This window comes from Ananas comosus, linkage group 9 (assembly GCF_001540865.1).
Source record: "Ananas comosus cultivar F153 linkage group 9, ASM154086v1, whole genome shotgun sequence".
Taxonomy (NCBI): Eukaryota; Viridiplantae; Streptophyta; class Magnoliopsida; order Poales; family Bromeliaceae; genus Ananas; species Ananas comosus.
Window position 1 is genome coordinate 13,671,633 of NC_033629.1, and position 19,190 is coordinate 13,690,822.

The window sequence follows — 19,190 nt, forward strand, 5'->3', positions numbered from 1 at the left end:
TAGCAGTATTGATCAGTAAGAACGAACGAGTCTTTTATCTTCGTTAGCTGGCAATTGGCCAACACTGGTCTTAATTAGTCTACTTGCAGGTAGATTTGTATAGCCAATACAAATCAAGAGAAGAGAGAGAAAGGGCCTGCTAGATGAAAGTAGAAACTTGCAAAATCTTTACTTTTTTTTTGTTTTGGTTGACGGAATTAATTGAGAAGGTCATCATGTATTTTGCAGAAGCCCGTAACCTCAGTTTCATCTTTTAGTCACAACAAATGACAAGCAATTGAAGATGCCGACTTTAATTGTGATGTAACATTAAGCAATTGAAGATTTTAGATACTCTTTCCCCATTTTCTGCTATCAAAACCCTCCCAACTGGGAAATATTCTCCTCTTCTTCTTTAGTAGTTCTAGGGACATTGCTAGAACTGATGATAGTCAGTCCGTATAGATGCTAATGGTGGCATGCGTTCTTAGAAATATATGATGCATGGCAAAGCCACCGTAACAATTATATTATCATAATCTTGTTTAGTGAACATATAGAAAAAAAAAAAAAGTTTATTTTTCTAATAATTAGTAAAAATCTCTCTCTTGAACGAACGAACGAACGAACGAACGAACAAACGAATTATATATAATGATGCATACAGTAAAATTAAGTTCATAATTAATTGAAATATGGATGTTTATATAGCAGGAGCTTTCTTTGAATAGCTAGCTCGATCGAAGTAACACTTGTGTGTGCACAGCTTTAGGCAAGGCAACCAGGAATTAGCTTATTACCGATGGAAATTGGTACTCAAGCTATTGATAATTCCCTATATATTGCAGGTACTTCTATAAGTCATGCGCGTCCATATCGCACTCGTGTCCAGACATATCATGGACGCACATTCGACGCGAATCCACGATGCATTAATTCCATTAATATATAAATATATATAAAGAGAGAGAGAATGATAAATATTTTGACTTTTTAATGAATGCATTGAAATTTTTTAGACAATATAAATAAATTATGTAGAATAAAAATTTCTTTCTTTCAAAATATATAACCTATCAATAGGAATTTTATTAATTTTTATTTATATGAGAAATATAATATTATTTTAATAAAATTATTATTTTATATATAATAAATATATATATATTATTATATTAATAATATTATATTTTATTAGCGGTGTGTATTCGTGTTCTAATTTTTTGAAAGTTTCAGTGTCGCTGTGCTCGAGTACTGTCGTATTTCGTATTCCTACTCCCGTGTCCATAACACCATGATAATTCCCATTTAAATATATTTTGTTAACTCTAACACTAATAAAACCAGTAAGTTACCTTAGTCTGTGTCTAGTGTAAAGTTTGCAATTGAACAAATGCAACAAAACAAAATCAACGGTTTCCCTTACACTCCATTGGAAATTAAATGCTAGTGGAAGCGACCCTCGCTAGTAGTTTATTCGAGAATTTTCCTTCAAATTAAAGTGATCGATCCCTTCAAAAAAATATTTTTTTAAGAAAAGGGATTGCAAAGTTAGTACTTAATTGACTTATAAAGTTCAGAAAGATATGTAACTGGACCTTCTCTCTCTTTCTCTCTGTCTTCCCCCAACTTGTCCGCTCTCCTTTNTAAAAAATATTCTTAATCTAGTCTTATTTTTTATAGATTAGTAAAAAAAAAAAGTTAATAACTTTTATATAGGTTAATATGTTTAGTGGGTGGGATTTTTTTTTTTTACCTCTTTTTGTCAGTTCCTGTCGGAGGCCCTATCAGCTTCCATCTTATACGCTTAGTTTATCTCTTTTAATGAATGAAGTAGGTAGTTTGCTATCTTTTTTAAAAAAAAAGGAAATGTAAAGAGACTACTAATCACTGATCGACTATATAAACGTGGCCAGCTGGTGGACCAAAAATGTGTTTTCTGAGCTTTTGATATAAAAAACTACGATCATCTTTTCAGTCACTGTGTTTTTGCTAAATATCTACTCCTTTACGCAGATGAACCGATCCTGGTAGAATTCAGAGAAGACGTTCGTAGCCTATGGAGAAGGGCTTTTAGCCTAGACGATGCTTGGAAGAGCACTAAAAGCTCAACCCTCGTGTCGGCTATTTGGTTGGTGGTCTGGACAAAAAGAAGCAACTACATTTTCAACAACAACTATCCCGTTCCTTACCACTCGTTGAAGCGTGTCAAACATTTGATCACTGCGTGGAATGAGTTATCAGCCGTCCATTGATTCTCTCTCCCCTGTCATTTAGCTCTTCACTTAACTCCTCGCCACCCCTCTCTCTCTTTTCTTTTAGTTTATTTTTTATCTTTCTTTTCGGAAGTCTTTGCTATTTTTACTACGTACACCTAGTTTATTTCATTTAATGAAAGGAACAGGCAGCTTGCTTTTTTTTTTTTTTTTTTTTTTAATGTAAAGAGTATTTGGTTTATTGGAAAATGAATCAGCCAGCACCAAAAACACAAATATCTGAAATAATCCCCACCTTTTTCCTTTTTGACTTTTTACCCTTGTTAGCACTTTGGTTTGGAGGAATTGGACCACATTGTTAGGCTAGTAATTATTAAAGTATGAAAAGAATTCTTTACAATTTTCCATAAGGTGGGCCCAAAAAGGTCGCCCTAGCAGATATAAGTTCCATTTAGATCAGCCCATCTAATTCCTACACGTTAGGAGGTGCTTTCGTCAATTTCATTCTTTCAACCAAAAAAATCACGTTCCAGAAAATAATATAGAATAACTACAGACAAAAGCAGGAATGTGGAACCAAAACCTCACAGGTTGAACTTTTGATTAGGTTGAATCAGAATCTAATCTATACCATAAGCCCAAAACATTAAGATAGGCTAAGCCTAGGTCAAACTATTTTAGCTGAATCAAATTGATTTCTTCTCTCTTTTCACATTGATTAAACATGACATACCAATTTAAATTAATTAGCTTATGATACGAAAACAAATTAATTAGCTCAAAATTAATAAATTAATTAGTTTTAACAATTATTATATGGGCAGCTTAATTTATCAATTGGACGGGCTTGATTGGCAAAATCAGATGTAGCTTAATTGATTAAATTATGTCGATTTACTCTAAATACAATTGTCTTACCACATCAAGTAGAAATTAAACCACTTCAGGGAGGAAAAAAAAAAAACCACTTCAGGAAAACCAGCTAACGTCAAAGACCTGAAGGACAGATACATAAATAGTTCTGTTGTAGTTAACTTACTTTGCAACGGTAAAATACATACATATATTAAGATTTAAAAGCTTCAATTCTATATTATTTAAAAATCCACCTAGCTACTACGTACACCAATCTAGTCTAAGCTACGATGCACTATCTATAACCTTCTTTATTATTATCATCATGGAACTGGATAGGACTTGCTGTTGCACATGCACTTGTAGGCCATGGGGCAGGTCTCAGCCTCCTGCAGCGACGCGCACACGAAGCTTACCATCACCAGACGGCACGGCGAGCACGATCCACAAGCGTGCGAGCAGTCGGGCAGCCTGGACCCTGCAATTACTTGCACCGTATCAGCTTTCCCATGCACCCTCCTGCTCTTCTCTGCGTCGTGCCACTCCTCTTTATTTTCCCACCTAGTTGCTCCAGCTCGCCTATGATCTGCATGAGGTCAACGATAAAAACATTTTTCGTTTACATGAAAAACAGTCGAAAGAGCACGATTTAAGGAGAAACTTTTTTGAAAACAAAACAAAATTAGGAAACTTAGAAGGCGTGCGTACTTCGAGTAATATGTCTTCCTTGTGTCACAATTGGCAGCAAGAGAACAAGAATCATCATGAAAAGAATGGCCGCATTTTCAGATGTGGTATTTCTCATGCTTCCAGAGTTTGACTGAATAAATTAAGTTACACTAGCTGTAACTGAAAATGTTACTTGTAGAGAAAGAGGGGGGAAGCACTGCAGTAGTACTACAAGTCATAGTGAGGCCGTTGCTTATATATATATAAATATACGAGTACGCCAGGAGTCTACATGAAAAGGGGTAGAGAGAGAAGTATTGAAGCGTGTCACAGGTGAGAGCAGGGGAAGTGGTGGAGATCACATGAGAAGGGAGAGTTTTAACAGGGCTCATGGAGGTAAGCAGCAGGATGCTCGAGGTGGGCTGCGGAGGCATTGCGCGCGTTCACGAAAATGAAGGCCGTGTCCTTGCTGGGGCTATAAATATATATCCCTACGAAGAAAATTCCAGCAGCAATGTGTCAGCCCCATTAGTCCGTTCATCCAAAACAAACAAGAGTGTCAGAACAATAAGCGCACTCTGGCCGGTGGGTCATTCCAGAGCTTCTAGGATTTTAGTTAACTCCGTTTTAATTTTTAATATTATAAAAAAACAGAGTTCAAAGAGTTCAAAAATTAGTATAAAGAAAAAACGGCCTTGATTGGTGGCATTATAGAATTACAACTTCTTTAATCGATTGCAAAGGATAGCACACAACTTAGTGGTTGTTTAGCCTAACTTCTGAAAAATAATGGGCCTGCTGTTTGGTCTAACTTCTGAAAAAATAATTTATGCAGAAGTAATTTTAATTTAGAGAATTAATTTTGGTAAAAAGCTGTAAAGTGTTTGGCTGAGATTAAGTAAAAGTAATTTTTCTGAAGTGATTTTCTGAAGCTGAGAAAAATTTTTTGCTTTCCACTATCTTGCACTTTCTTTAGAATAGAACTATGAATATAGTTGAGACAAATGTTGAATGATTCTTTATTTTCCGACCTGTAACAACCCTTCCACATTATCATCTCACTCCTAAGATTTAAATTGATTTGCCTATAAATTAAACTGAATTGAACTGTTGGTTTCTTACTTTCATATTGACTAAGCAAATAATCTCTCATTTTTTAAAAACAAAACTTTAATCTACTTGGTTTGGCAACATTCATCCATTGGCAACATTCATATGACAACTTCAAAATATGATTCAACTGGCATGTAGTATGGAGTCACTGCAATATGTGTTAGGATATAATTGGGGCACGTGTTGGCTGAGCCAAGTCTCACAAGTCACAACAACAGACCAGAGGTATAGGGCCCTGCATGCACTAGTTTACAACTAAACAAGCCTATGTAACCGGGCACTCCCTCTTAAGTTTTTTTTTTTTTTTTTAAAAAAAAAAAAAAACAGCCGGGCGAGGGCGGGGCGGAAGACAGATCCAGCTGTCCATAGGCGTCTAAACCCCTCTATTTGTCTGGATTTATTCGGGCCTACAAGTCTAGAAGCCGGTATTTACCAATCTAGCAGCCGATTCAATTTGAGATCGATCTGGTATTGCCTCGAGATGCATGATTAGCCATGCATATGATATCCGAGTGGCCAGTCTCGTATAATTTTTGTGCGCCGAGACTCGAGCAAGTTGGAAAGCAAATTGAAAAGTTTTCATTTTAGGATAAAAATCAAAACACCCAAAAATCGACTAACCGGAGCCCCAATGATTCTCGGGCCATTCCAAGGTCCATTTTTTCCTGGGCCTACTTAGCTCTTTTAGAGTTTTTGCATTAATTTGTCGTAGATGTTCGGCCCAATATTATTGTAGACCGAAGCCGATTAGACTTTTTATTTCAATGGGGCAGGCCTTAAGCAGTTTCCACATCCATATAATTTAACCACCCAAAAAAAAATTTTGAAAAAATTGTAAGATCAATTAGCAACTAAACAATTAAACCCTGTTTCCAGTGAGCCTTTCGCGGCCCACCGTGAGCTATTGTCGAAAAATGAGATTCGAGGTAATAAGTTTTATAATATTTAACTACTCCTATGCATAGTTTGAAAATAAGTATGAAGATTGAATACAAAATATTTAACACAGTTAGTGGGTCGGCATATAATATAAAGTTTTTGCTTCAGTTAGCCCAACGTTAGTGTGAAGATTGAACAACTACGAACCAACGTAATTTATAATTTAGTACTTACAATTTTACCTTTATTTAGAATGCAAGGCTTAGGGCAGAGATAGGGCCCAACCCATTCCATTATGTTCTTGAACATGATTTCCAATGTTCATTCCACACTTGGGCCTATTGATCATGTTCTCACAGACCGGGTCAATGGAATAGCGGTCCGAATCTACAACGAGGAGACTGGCCGAAGGACCGTAGTATCGGCCTCTGCGTGATTTGGACTCTTTCATCTAGTTGACAGTACCCGGTCCAAAACTATTGCATGAGTTGGCCACACAATAAATGATACTTGGTACCCAATAAACTTTTTTTTGCATTAATAACGGTGGTCGCTGCTACTCTACATCTCTTGAAGAACCAAAGAAAACACCAATCAGTACTATTTTCCATAAAAATTGGGGATTGCTGCTATAATCTTATTCTCAAAAAATGAGAATCAAAATGAAAATAGTATAAATTTGAGATATCTCAAAATTGATTTTTTTTATTTTTTAGCATTATTTACTTCACCATCAAGTTATTAAAAAATAAATTGCAAATTGGTACCATAATCTTATTCTTGGAGATTAAAAATTTGAAATGAGCCCAAAGGCCCAACAGAGAAACATTAAGTTAAAAAAAAAGAGATAAAATAGAGGTTAGTTTGGGCCGTTCCAAACAGAAAATTTTTAGATGCATAAACGATCCACTGATAGCCCGTAATGAACTATCACAGACCAGTTCAAAACATTGGGCCTCTGTTGTTGGGGCGTAGAGTAAACATTGGCTGGGCTAATTGCTAAGGCCCAATATATTATAAGACGTATATATTAGATTACGTAGGCTTGAATCTTTTATCTTAAACGAATTAACCTTCAGGTATCGTTTCGTTCGGGAATAAGCAAAAAATAGTTATTTCAGGAATAAGTATAAATTAAGATATAAGGGAGGATTAGATCAATTTTATATTTGGATGAAAATTGAATTATTTCTGGGAATAAAAAAAATAGCGTTTGATTTGGTAAGCTGAAATAAGAAGAATAGTGAATTTTTATAAATAAAAAATAATGATATTACCTCTTATTATATTTGAATTTAAAATTTTAAATTTAAAATTTTAACTTTGAAATTTCAAAATTTAAAATTTAAAATCTCAAATTTTAAATTTTGAATTTTAAATTTTAAATTTCAAACTTTAATTAAGATCAAATTTAAATTTGAAANTTTTTTATTGTTTGTTTTGACGTAACTCGTATAGAAAGTTAAATTTAATTATTTCTTCTATTTGTTTTGATGTAATTTGGAGTTTCGTTATTTGTCCTAAATATATATAGTGGTAAATTTATCGCTATACAATTTAACCTTAAATTTAATAAAAAAAAATTTATTATAATATTTAAATATAATTTATTATAAAATTTATTATAATATTTAAATATAAATAATATGTATTATTGTAGTACAATTAATAATTTTATAATAAAAACAATGTATTATAACATATAACAAATTATATTTATATAATTTAATTTTAATTTAATTTGTAATTTTAATTAAGTTTGAAATTAAGCATTGGAATAACACTATTCCACCAAAATGGTGGAATAGCAAATTCTATGCTATTCCAGAATAACCGGAAATAACAAGATTTAACCGGAATAAAATATTCTGGTAAAAACTCACCCCGTTTGGCGGAATAGCCGGGATAACTTTCGTTATCCCCGCTTATCCTCCGAACCAAACAGGGCCTTAAGGAATTACACGCAGTCTGCCTCCATTTAATTAAATATTTAACCAAACTGTCATGACTAAATCAACTAAGGTCGGGATATGCTCAAATGATCGGATAGATTGATTGGATTCAGCCAATTATTGGTTACTTGGGTCCGGGCATAAACAAAGCCCATTTGACTGAACCGTCTTTAGGTCCAGCTTTGTATATCCAAAATAGATGATTGAGTAGGGCCAAGCTTCAATATTCAAGCTAAAATAGTTTCAGCCTGGTTGGGCCTACCTAGTTCATCACGTCCTCCTCCCTATAGATGTGAATAGTTGGTGGGCAATTGACATCAAGATTATGATCTTTGGTACGGATTTGACTAAGAATGCCATCCCAGCGAAGGTTGGATAAACACTATTGAGCACTTAATAGGACTTGTTTAACGAACTGGACTAGATCAAGACCCCCGCCTAATCTAAACTTCCAAACATTTGGAAATGGCTATTCAAACTCCAAAATTTTCATTTTACTACAGCCTATCTTCGGTGCTAATAGAAGCATATGTGTAAGTACATACTCTAACCTTTTAGTTCTTGAATCAAATATTTTTCCGCCTATTCCTACTAAACTCTACATATCAAAGGGTTAAAAACTTAGGAGCATGCAGTATTCATATATTCTTAGAAGTATTCTAGCTCCGCACATGTTACTATCTACTCTTTAACATCTTCATGACACTTTTTTACTTGCTCAGTTGTAACTGACTAGATCTTGTATGGATGCTAGATTTCCAATTCATGGACAATTTCAGGATTAATCAACCAAAAGAAAATACAAATAAAGATAGCAAAAGTGACATTATCTCTATCCAAGAGAAAGTCGCGACCCACTTCAAACTAAGACCCACTTTAAACTATGTTACCAGCTAGTACTAGATCAAGGACCAGTTTAAATACATATTCAAACAACAAAACTACCATTATTGCGGAAATCACACAAATATCCTACAACACCATTACAGATCTGCAACTACTCTTGCACATTTCAGTTTTCTTTTTTTAGTTTTCACGAGGAAAGGGGGTATGAACACTAATCAACTTGACTTCTTAACATTTTCTTCTTTTTTTTTCATATTTTCTTCGGTTTCTACCGATAAGAGCAAAAGTGTAAGATACAACAACGAACAAAGAAAAAAAAAAGGGGGCAATATAACCTGTCGCAGAGGGTGATCCTCTGGGAGAAAGCTTCCAATAGTCTTCCCAACACCTCACAAGTGGAGAAGTGAATGAGCGGCTTGCTGTTTTCAGACCAATACTTAACCTGCATCGTGATGCCACAGCACAAGATCAGTGGGAAATTAGGGAGACAATAGGCAGAGATCTGGATCTGTATAAGTCACACAATACTTACCACCGGACAATACTTACCACCGGAAGGGCATCCAAGAAATTGCTGTGTATGGTGGGTGGATATTGTACTCGGCAGGGGACAGATGGCCACCAGGTTGATCGTCTGTGTTACAAAACGAGAGAGGTTAGGAATGGAATGGATGATTCCCTTCTGCTAAACCCTAAGGAATCCATTGAAACAATGCAATAGATACTAGGAACAAAGAAGTAGAAGGCAAAAGAAACCAGAAAGACCGCAGGAGGAAAGCAACAACGTACAGGTGAGGAAGCAAATAAGAAGAAGGCATCCAGGGAAAGAGGGAGAAGCGGATGTTTGGTGTTTTTTTGGGCACGTCTGCGGTGGGGAAGGAAGGCGAGGAGCTCACTAGATCCAACATCTTAATGAGGCCCTCGAGACAAGAGTCGTTCTTGATGTTGAGTCGGTGGGACTGGATCCAGCCGTGCTCCGGTGGTGAGTCGAGGAGGTGATCTGTAGACGTCCGGAGAAGGAGGGATAAGCGGATCTCCAGAAAGAGGGGGCCAATGGGAGCTGCAGGGGAGGGACCTGTCGCCGAGGAGAGAGAGAGAGAGAGAGAGAGAGAGAGAGAGAGAGAGAGGGAGGAAGGCGAGGAGCTCACCAGATCCGATATCTTGATGGGGCCCTCGGGCTGGGAGCCATTCTTGATGTTGAGTCGATGGAACTGGATCCGGCCGTGCTCTGGCTGGGGCTCGAGAAGGTGCTTGATCTTGTGGCTATAAGCGTCGACGGCGAGCACCAGGAGGCGGGAGACAAGGGAGGTGTCCTCCCTGGACAGGGAGTCGTCGACTGAGGCCACCTACACCTCGGAGAGGACGGCTGAAACCTCCTCCTCGGCGCACCGCTGGTTTGCCCTCATCGTCTTCCTGAAGTGCTCTACGGGTACCCTCACGAACTGGTGCCGCAACTTGATTCCTCAACTCGTGCCATCCTCGCCGTAGTCCGGGCCGCCGTTGCCGCCGCAGCAGGATGGGCCGCCGTTATCGCCGTCGACCATCGGCGGCTAATCTATCTCCATTTCTTAGAGGGGGGGGGCTGATCGAAAGAGAGTTGGCTGGGGAGGAGGCGGCCCATATAGGGGGAGAGGCCTTGGGGCTTCGATTTGCTCGCCCGTCATTTCCGCTCTTACAACTCGCCCAGGCCTACGAGTGTTCGATTAAAAGGGATCCAAGCCCGATCACACTTCTATGGGCCTAATTTTTAAAGTCCTCACAGTCACGCAAAATTCCAGCCACCCAAAATCTCAGTTCAAATTGGGCCCCATTTTTCTACTCTTTATCTTGTTGATGAAGCCTTTTAATTTTATGTTTCCTGATTTAGGCCTTTAGGTCTAGACCAGTTCATATCCAACGGAAAATCCATAGAACTTGTCATCGAGGAGTTTATTGTATCATGTAGTAAACTTTTCGTGTGGATTACACTAGTGATTTTTTTAATTGAAAATTCATGTTCACCATTTTTTTGAGATTTGGTAACTAAATTTGTATATTAAAAAAAATTGGTTTCAAGATACTTCAAATTCCTAAATCTTGATTTTTTTCATTTCGAATTTTCTATCTTTGAGAACCAATTCAGATATATAAGGGATGGTAGTGCCAATTCTCATAAAAATTTTCTCTGACTTTTCAGGCAAAATTAACGTAACACAGCGAGTGCAGAAAAATATTATTCAATTCATAAATTTTAATGCAAAATATAGTTGTTTTATTACATTTTTACTCTTTTTTGGTCCCTTTGTGGCAAGACCTTTTTACTCCTCACATATTGCTATATTTATTTTTCTAATAAATGAATTGTGTTCTCCAAAAAAAAAAAAAAAAAAAAAAAACGAGAGTAGCCTTCAAACCCTTTACATAAAATAGAAGCTCATATTCGAATCGGACTTAGACTTGCATAATTAATTTACTACTTTAAAAACACATAGGCGTTCGATTGAAAACTTAAGATCAATCAAAGTCAGTGAGGCCTAATATTAGAAAAGCAGAAGAATCTTCACAGTCATGTTGCAGCTCAATTTAAAATATAATATTATATTTGAATCGATTTTGAACTTGCAATATATGTATCCGTATTTAATAGGCTCATAGCTCTCTGGACAAAAATGTCTTTTGCCCTGTCAAGCTGATGGTACAGCTTAAATTCATATCTAGATAATTAGTCGTAGAAAAAAGGAGGGGAAAAAAAAACACTTACTCGGCCTGAGTACATGGCCTACAAAACAACCATTGTATTGGCCTACGGGCCGAATGATCTGTCTAATATTTGTTTTGAGAAATGCGGGCTTATTTTGACATGTGCTAATTTATTATTATTATTATTGTTAACAATAGTCCTTGATGTTTACTATTGAATTAGCTTGTGCAGCCCATGGGCCCTTCAAAAAATTCTGGAAAAGTTGACATTTTTGTACTAACAATAACATATTGTACGAAAATGATATAAATTAGCCTTTCTCTACCAATAAATTAGATGTAGCAATTGAAAAAAAAAAAATCTGAGAAATAGAATATCGTCACAAAAATGTAAAAGGAGCCTACTATGGAGAGGAAAAGTAGTGTATAGAATGCAGAGTCATATCACCTAATTAATTTTACTTTTCTCATCCTACATTTGCTGCGGTCTGCATTGGCATCACTATGCTGGCCTTTCAAACATTTTCACTATGACATATTGTGACACCATTACATATATTATTAGTTAAATATGACTCAGTAATGCAATGACCACAGGAGAAAAAATCAAGACATCAAAAAGTTAAAGATTGAACTCGAGGACTTATGGGTTTTTTTTTTTTCTTCAAAACTCCGAGTCAACGGAGGAGGGTCCAAAATGTTAGGTACTTAGTTCAAAATTTGAGTAAAAGATTAGAGAATTAGATCTCTTATATAATTTATCTTGATAAAAAAAAAGATAAACTTCAAATACCACCCCAATAGTTTCGTACTTTTTCACTTTACTATTATGTGGTTTAAAGTGTATCAAGTTAGCGTCCTCTGTTTTCATTTTTATCTTTTCGTTAACTATTTCGTTAATATTTCATTAAATTATATACAAAAAACATCAGATACCCCACCTAAGTTTATTGAATATTTACTTTAGTACCTTTTAGTTTTAACTTTGTCACCGATTTAACGAAAAAAATTGATGGAATCGACAATAAAAAAATAAAAATAAAATTATATGACACTAAATTGATACATTTTAAACCACAGAGTACTAAAGTGAGAAAGTATGAAACCACGGAGGTGGTATTTGAAGTTTTTCCTAAAAAAAGTCTTCGCAATCATACGACCTCAGCATAAAATCAAAGTTTGTATTCAGACTGGGCTTGGACCAATAGCAGGCCGGGCTATTGTATGTTCTGGGATGCAAGAGGAAATTTTTCAATACAATAAATCTATCTATCTATATATATCTATACTATCTATACTTCTATACTTACTATTATATTAATTCTCAATAAAAATGCTACATGGCAATATTTCTTTCATTTAAAATGTTTGGATTGTGGGCTCCATCTTTAAACATAATTTATGCTTTGAACCGAACATACTAATCCCATTTCTATTCCCTTGTAACATATTATATGCAAGTAGTATGGACAGGGCCCTTTTTCAGCCCGGAGACTTATCTCGTTAAATATATCTGACAACTATCTGGGCCCCAGAAATAAACTTTAGGTTACATTGGGCCAATTTCACCAACTGAGGATATCTTGTAGTTATGTAAATAAGACCCAGCATTAATTTGAGGGTTGTATATAGCCATATAGGAATGCTATCTATACTATTATATTAATACCCAATAAAATTGTCACATGACAATATTTTCTTTACTTAAAATGTTTGGATTGTGGTACCAAGACAAACCCATGAATGTACTAAACCGGTTTCTATTCCTTGTACCATCTATAACTATCTATTATTCCTCAATAACTGCACACGTGTCGCGAGGAGGCCGAGTCGCGGGCGAGGGCGCGGGGGGCGGGCGGAAGGCGAGCTACCTGTGCCTCCGCCACTCTCTTCGTAGAGGGAAAAAAAGAACGGAAGAAAAAAAAGGAGAGAAAGAAAGGAATAAGAGTATTTTGGTCAATTTTCTGAAAATTCGGCCCGAATCTGCAAAATCGAAAAAGGCGGTCCAGTTTTGCAAAAGCTCAAAACTTGTGGATTTTTTTGTGCAAATTGGCTATTCACATTTGAACTTTTGAAAATATTATTCCAAACTACTCTTATTGGGAGAAAGATGATGAAGAATATAATCAATAATAAGATGATGAAGAATCTAATCAATAATAAAATGATAAATTTATAATAAAATTTAATGTTTTACAAAAGTTTTTATTATTGTACTTGTTTGCAACATAGTACTTCTCTCTAAATGTCGTGTATACTAGATATAATAATGGCTCATCCTATAAGTAATAATTATTTGTTGGGTTCTAAAGTACCAACTGCTCAAAATAAGTAAAGCTNATTATAAATATACTTTTAGTTCTTATCTGATTTTTTTAAATATGTATTTATTAATTTTCTTTCGCAGGATCGACCCGCCGCAACGCGCGGGTGACTTAACTAGTATTATATTATATGCCAGTAGCATGGACAAGGCGCTTTTTCAGCCCGGAGACCTATCTCGTTAAATATATCTGACAACTATCTGGGCCACAGAAATAAACTTTAGGTTACATTGGACCAGTTGCAAACTAAGGATATCTAGTAGTTACGTAATTAGTTTGACTTACATTGAGCCAGTTGCCCGAATGGCCCAGGCCGGGCCGGGCTCCTCCTGGCCCAGTTTTTTATTTCTTAAAATTTTATATTTAAAATTAAAATAGAATATTTATATATGTTTTTACCAAGCAGCCGGGAATATAATGGTTAAAAAATTAAAATTATTATTTTTGAAAAGATAAAACTTAAAAAAAATTTGGACAAAAATTTAAAGTTTGAAATTCTTTGAATAGAATTATAAAAAGTTCATAAATTTTTAAAAATTATTTGGTTATAAATTAAACAATAAAATATAAAAAATATTGAAACAAAGTTTTAAATATGTGGTATGATAATTGCTATTTATGCACCCTCAGTGTGGCATGGCTATCCTACTGGAGCCTATACCTAAAGTTTTAAATTTAAATAAAAAATTAGTAAAACAGAATGGCTTTATTTTGTGTGTATATGTATTGAAGTCCCCAGCAGTAAAAGAACTTTTTTGAAAATAATCCACGAGAAATCTTTTTTTTTCTATTTTCTTTTTGCTTCTTGGTTAGGCTTTTGGGCCAAAAGTGGCTGACATCTAACACAACATGCCCCATAAAGAAAGCCATCCGGGAGTTTGGCCCGATTTCTTTGTGGACGGACTGAATTTGATATCGTGTAATTATTGGGCCGGGCTTAATTAGTAGCCGTCCTTGCGTTAAAATTTCAAATTTATTTATCACTCGTTATTTTGCGCTTTTTCCTTATTCTAAAATAGAAATTCCTGTTGATTTATCGAACTAAAATTCAATTATATTACACATCAGCCATTGGTGCCGCCTACTCGCGGTGAAGAGGACATATACTTAATTTTTTAGTAAACTAAAACAAATGAATTTTTGATTAATACAATTTCTATAAGAAAGAGATGTTGAAATAAACCCCTTTCGCTCTTCTTTTTTATTGAGATCCGGATACTTCTAATTAATCTAATTTTAATTATTTTGTTTTGGTAAGTTGGAATTTTGATAAAATAAACAAAAGTATTAATTAAGTAATTAAATTTGATGAAATAGTTCATTCTACCTTTGGTCTCGCAATGTAATTTTTGCTTCTTCTTACTGTAAAAATTTCATAGTATCGTCTATATGAACTCATTGATAGCATATTAGATGAGAATGTCATGAGCTGGTTTCAATCTCAGGCTAAGACTAAAAATCTCTTTTTCAAATGAAAATAAAGATATTTAATTTACGTTTGTGAGAAGCCAAACGAATTCTCAGATATGATTCTGAAAACCATTCTGAAAATTAATAGTTTAGATTTTAGGGTTAAGGGTTAAGGGTTTTGGGTTTAAGATTTCAGGGTTTAAATTAGGTCTTTAGTTGGAGAATTTGAAGGCCAATCAACCAAATTTGGGCCTAAGTTCTGAGGGCCATAGTTGTGTTTCTAGTCATGCTGTGGCTTAACCCAATATGTTAAGTTTGTTATTGGTTGTGTTTCTAGTCATGCTGTGTGACTTAACCCAATATGTTAAGTTTGTTATTTGAATCCGGGCTTCGAAGCCTACCCAAATATCTTTTTATAGGCCTCTGCGCCTTCTGTGGAAAAATTCCACGACCGGTAAACACAATTTGAGCAAACGGCTTGTCAATACTTCAATAATAGACCAATTGGCATTCAGTTAAAACAATCCAGTCTATGTGGTTATATGGGTGCTGTGTCTTCACAGGTCATGCAGTCACATTGTGGCTCAGCGATTGTATTTGTCATTGTTAGGCCTATAGGCCTCTGGTCAAAAAAGAAAATCCATATCTCCTTAAGATCCTTCTATTTTATTTGTTTGCGAAAAATCCAGCAGCATACCTTTATAATACTAATTGTCACTCTTGATGTATTTCGATTAATTGAATCTAAACCACCTTGATAAAGAAGTGTAACCTAAGAAATCCCCTCCAAATAAAAAGATTAATTGACTACTTGCAATAAATAAAATGGAAGAATGGTGTAAAACAGCATAGTCCATCGGAAACAATAAAGATAATTGAGAAGTCAATTCCATCGCAAAAGGCGAAAACTTTGGTTAACATGCCAAAAGAGCAGAATGAAGAAGTACTTACCAACTTAGCATAACCCTCACTCTCTTCCCGTAAAAGATTGAACTTTGTTTGCCGATAAAGAAGGCGAGTATTAACTCTAACCTGCACTCCACGAAAACATGCATATTACTGACATACCAATCAGTGAAAAAGCGAAAGCAGTCAAACTAGCTGTGGAACAACAATTCCCAATTAAGCCAACCTTCAAATATACAAAAATCTAGCTAAATACAAAAGATCCTAGATTGCCAACTGCTGTGTATCACTTACTATGGAAAAATAATAAAGGATGCTCTGTGGAAACTAAGATTAGAAGTACTGCAGAATTACTCATAGCATGTCTCTAGAACATCCCAATTAGTAAGCAGAAAGAGGAAAACAAGGATTGGCCAAGATTAGTTTTAGTTTCACACTATCGGTTAAAATATGAATAAACAATGATATGATAACGAGCATCCAGCTCACATACCTCTTTAGTCTTAAGATCTTGAGCTTTTGCCTTGCTTAATTCTGCTTCCCACAGAAATTCTTCCTATGTGTCGGAGAAAAGGATTAGCACCTTCTGTACAAGTATTGATGGGTCAGTTGGAAGACAATTTGACAACAGCTAAAAGTTCTCACTTCACAGCGCTCTTGCAAAAGCCTTGCTGGAACAAAAGAAGATTCCACCAGCGATTTTGCCTACAAAGGAATTTTGATATGTACGTACGAAGCATGACAGATAGATAAATGAATAAATCTTAAAAAGAAACTTCGGAAAATATGAAACCCATCAAAACCAGACTTTGTTTGAAAGATTAAAACAATTCGAAGTACTAACAAATATCACCTATTATTTAAAGCTGCAGGCAAGTTCATTGGTCAAAACTATAAAAGATGCAAAACAAGCAGCAGTGAATCATCATAGCAACACTGTGTTGTGGCAAGTGGCACATAAGAACTTCACTTGGAGTTCCCAGTCAAACATGTATTGGAGATATGACTAAACAAGAACAGAACAATATTCAAGAGCAAGCTAGTGGTGCCTATTTGGTAACCTCAACATTTTCTCTGTTAAGTATTGCTGCTCTCATGCAAGAGCAGAGAATTGTAACGGCACCCAAGGTGATTTAGAATGTCTTTTCAGTAATAGCTTGTAGATAAGTATGCAAAACCAGTGAAAAAAAAAAGGCTACATTTACATGACAACTACGCAGGGTGATTTGTAATTTCTTTTCTTTAATAGCTAGTAGATAAATATGTAAAACAAATAACAAAATAAGTCTATATTTACATGATAATAATGTAATAATATATGCGAAGTTCATGCAGCAAATTACACTGAAGAAATTCAAGATTGAGAGCATCGCCTGGAGATTATGTAGCTTCATAATATTTGTATTCTTATAGCAAATTTTACTTTAAGAGATAATGCATCGAGATTTAGTACAAGAATTATAAAAGGCATAAAGACCTGATTTACTTTTGTTTTAAATATGTTTTAAAATTTGAGTAATGCTAAAGGAAGAGGAAGTATAAGCATTCATGAAACCACATGACCCCACATACATTTTTTTTGATTGATCCAAAGAGAACTGCAGCTTCGGGCAAGCCCATTCAAGTGTATTGGATGTAATGACGGTTTAATCACAGACTCAATTTATAAGGTCAAAAACTGAAACCGCTGTTTTACCATTTTAACAAGGCGAATGCGATGATCCCCAGAGATCGTAAGCTGCAAAATACAATAAGAAATACAATCAAATTTACCATGAAAATATCAGGTCTCAAGAGAAGAAATACCATTATAATCAATCAAGTAACAGAATTTACTGTTAGGTTACAGAATAGCCCATGTGCCGCATGAAAATTAGGCTAGATTATGATCAAGTGCTTCTTCGATCAAGCGCTTTTGGATTGCCTTATGTCTTCTGTCACGGGGACCAAAGCCTGAAGTGTATGGTCGCTTGCCGTGCCTCAAAATATTATTATGTTCTAACTAAAAGGTACATAAATCGAACATCTTGGAACGATACGAGGCAAAGCCAAATTTCTTGAAGTTGAGGCACCCATTTCAAAATTTCTGTGCATTTATACTCCGTTCATCATGTGGACCAAATATATCAAAAATTTAAGTTCAAGAACAATTCGTCCGTTCTCAAAAATTAAATTAACAGGAGATGCAAGACAAGAAGCTCATGATACTCACATCTAGAGCCAGGTGTGCGATGATATCCGCAAGAACGGACCCCATCTCCTCCCTTCCCTGCTCCTCCTTGAACACCACAGAATCCAACGCCGCCCTGCACTTCGGAAACGGCAACTCCCCTCGAATCTGGATACATAGAACACCAAAGTTCAACCACAGGCGAATGACGAAAACGACCCCCAGAACCCTAGAAATCGAGGAGGACAAAACGCACCATGGCCCAGCAGAGTTCGTACAGGAACCGGTTCATCGGGACCGGATCGGGGAGCCTGAAGCTAGGGTTGGAGCTCTTCCATTCTCGGAGGCACTCCTGCGTGATGTACTTGAACTCCGGGGATTGGAGGGACATCAAAGGCAGGGGAGAACGACAAAGAGAGAAAGAGAGGCCGATAGAGAGAGAGAGAGAGATGGAGAATTAGGGTTATGGTTAGGGTTTCCGGGAGCTCGAGAGGGAGAGGGAGAGGTAGAGGGAGGAGGGAGGGTGTGCAGAGGGAGAGGAGTAGGGTTTCATCAGAGAATTGGATTACGGGGCGTCGGAGACGGAGGTCGAATGAGCAGGCCTCGGTTCCGCACGCACGCGAAACCATTTCTTTGCACGTGCCGAGCACGTGCGATCAAGTGTCGTCAAATTGGGCCTCTGGTTGGGTTCGACTACGATGTACCCGACCAAGCCAGCGCAATGGGTCGGGTTGGGTCGTCTGGATCGCAATTGGGCCAAATAGGCCGTAAGAAACAGAACTTCGTATTTTAAACCTTCAGCCCATAAAATAGGTGACATCCCATTATAGTCCGTATACCTCTGGGGCTGGAAATATATACTGGTCATAATTTTTTTTCTTTTTTTTTTTTTAATATAAACGCATGGGAATTTCTTTTTCTCTTTTTTTTTTCCTCTATTTCCGACTAATAATAAAAGAGATATAATCTCTTAATGGGAAAATTCAACACAACTTTTAAAAATTTAACGGCAAATTAAAATTTTAAATTTCATATATTTATTTACAAATCGCACACTTTAATCCACATATTTAATAGAATATGCCTTAAAACTAATTTTATTTTAAGAATTAGATATTCTATTTTTAGAAAATATTGACATAAGTTATGTGTGGAAAAAGAAAAGGGGGCCAAAATACGTCCAGCAAGTGAA

The 19,190-nt window shown here is 35.9% G+C and overlaps 1 protein-coding gene across 3 annotated transcripts; it reads right to left on the reverse strand.

Annotated features, from left to right (window-relative positions):
* Positions 3,148–18,601, reverse strand: LOC109714866 (THO complex subunit 2-like). Of its 3 annotated transcripts, XM_020239584.1 has the most exons (9): positions 18,255–18,601; positions 18,041–18,166; positions 17,525–17,566; positions 16,474–16,533; positions 16,322–16,384; positions 15,874–15,954; positions 9,658–10,198; positions 9,042–9,143; positions 8,579–8,951 (listed from the first exon to the last, which is right to left on the reverse strand). In XM_020239584.1, exons 1-7 carry the CDS (start codon positions 18,387–18,389, stop codon positions 10,037–10,039), a joined length of 669 nt encoding a protein of 222 aa, XP_020095173.1. In that variant the 5' UTR covers positions 18,390–18,601; the 3' UTR covers positions 8,579–8,951; positions 9,042–9,143; positions 9,658–10,036. The 3 variants fall into 3 exon arrangements, with proteins under 3 accessions (XP_020095175.1, XP_020095173.1, XP_020095174.1); XM_020239585.1 differs by lacking the exons at positions 8,579–8,951; positions 9,042–9,143; positions 9,658–10,198 and adding an exon at positions 15,568–15,694; XM_020239586.1 differs by lacking the exons at positions 15,874–15,954; positions 16,322–16,384; positions 16,474–16,533; ... (1 more) ...; positions 18,041–18,166; positions 18,255–18,601 and adding exons at positions 3,148–3,636; positions 9,299–9,509 and having other exon boundaries at positions 8,845–8,951; positions 9,658–10,033.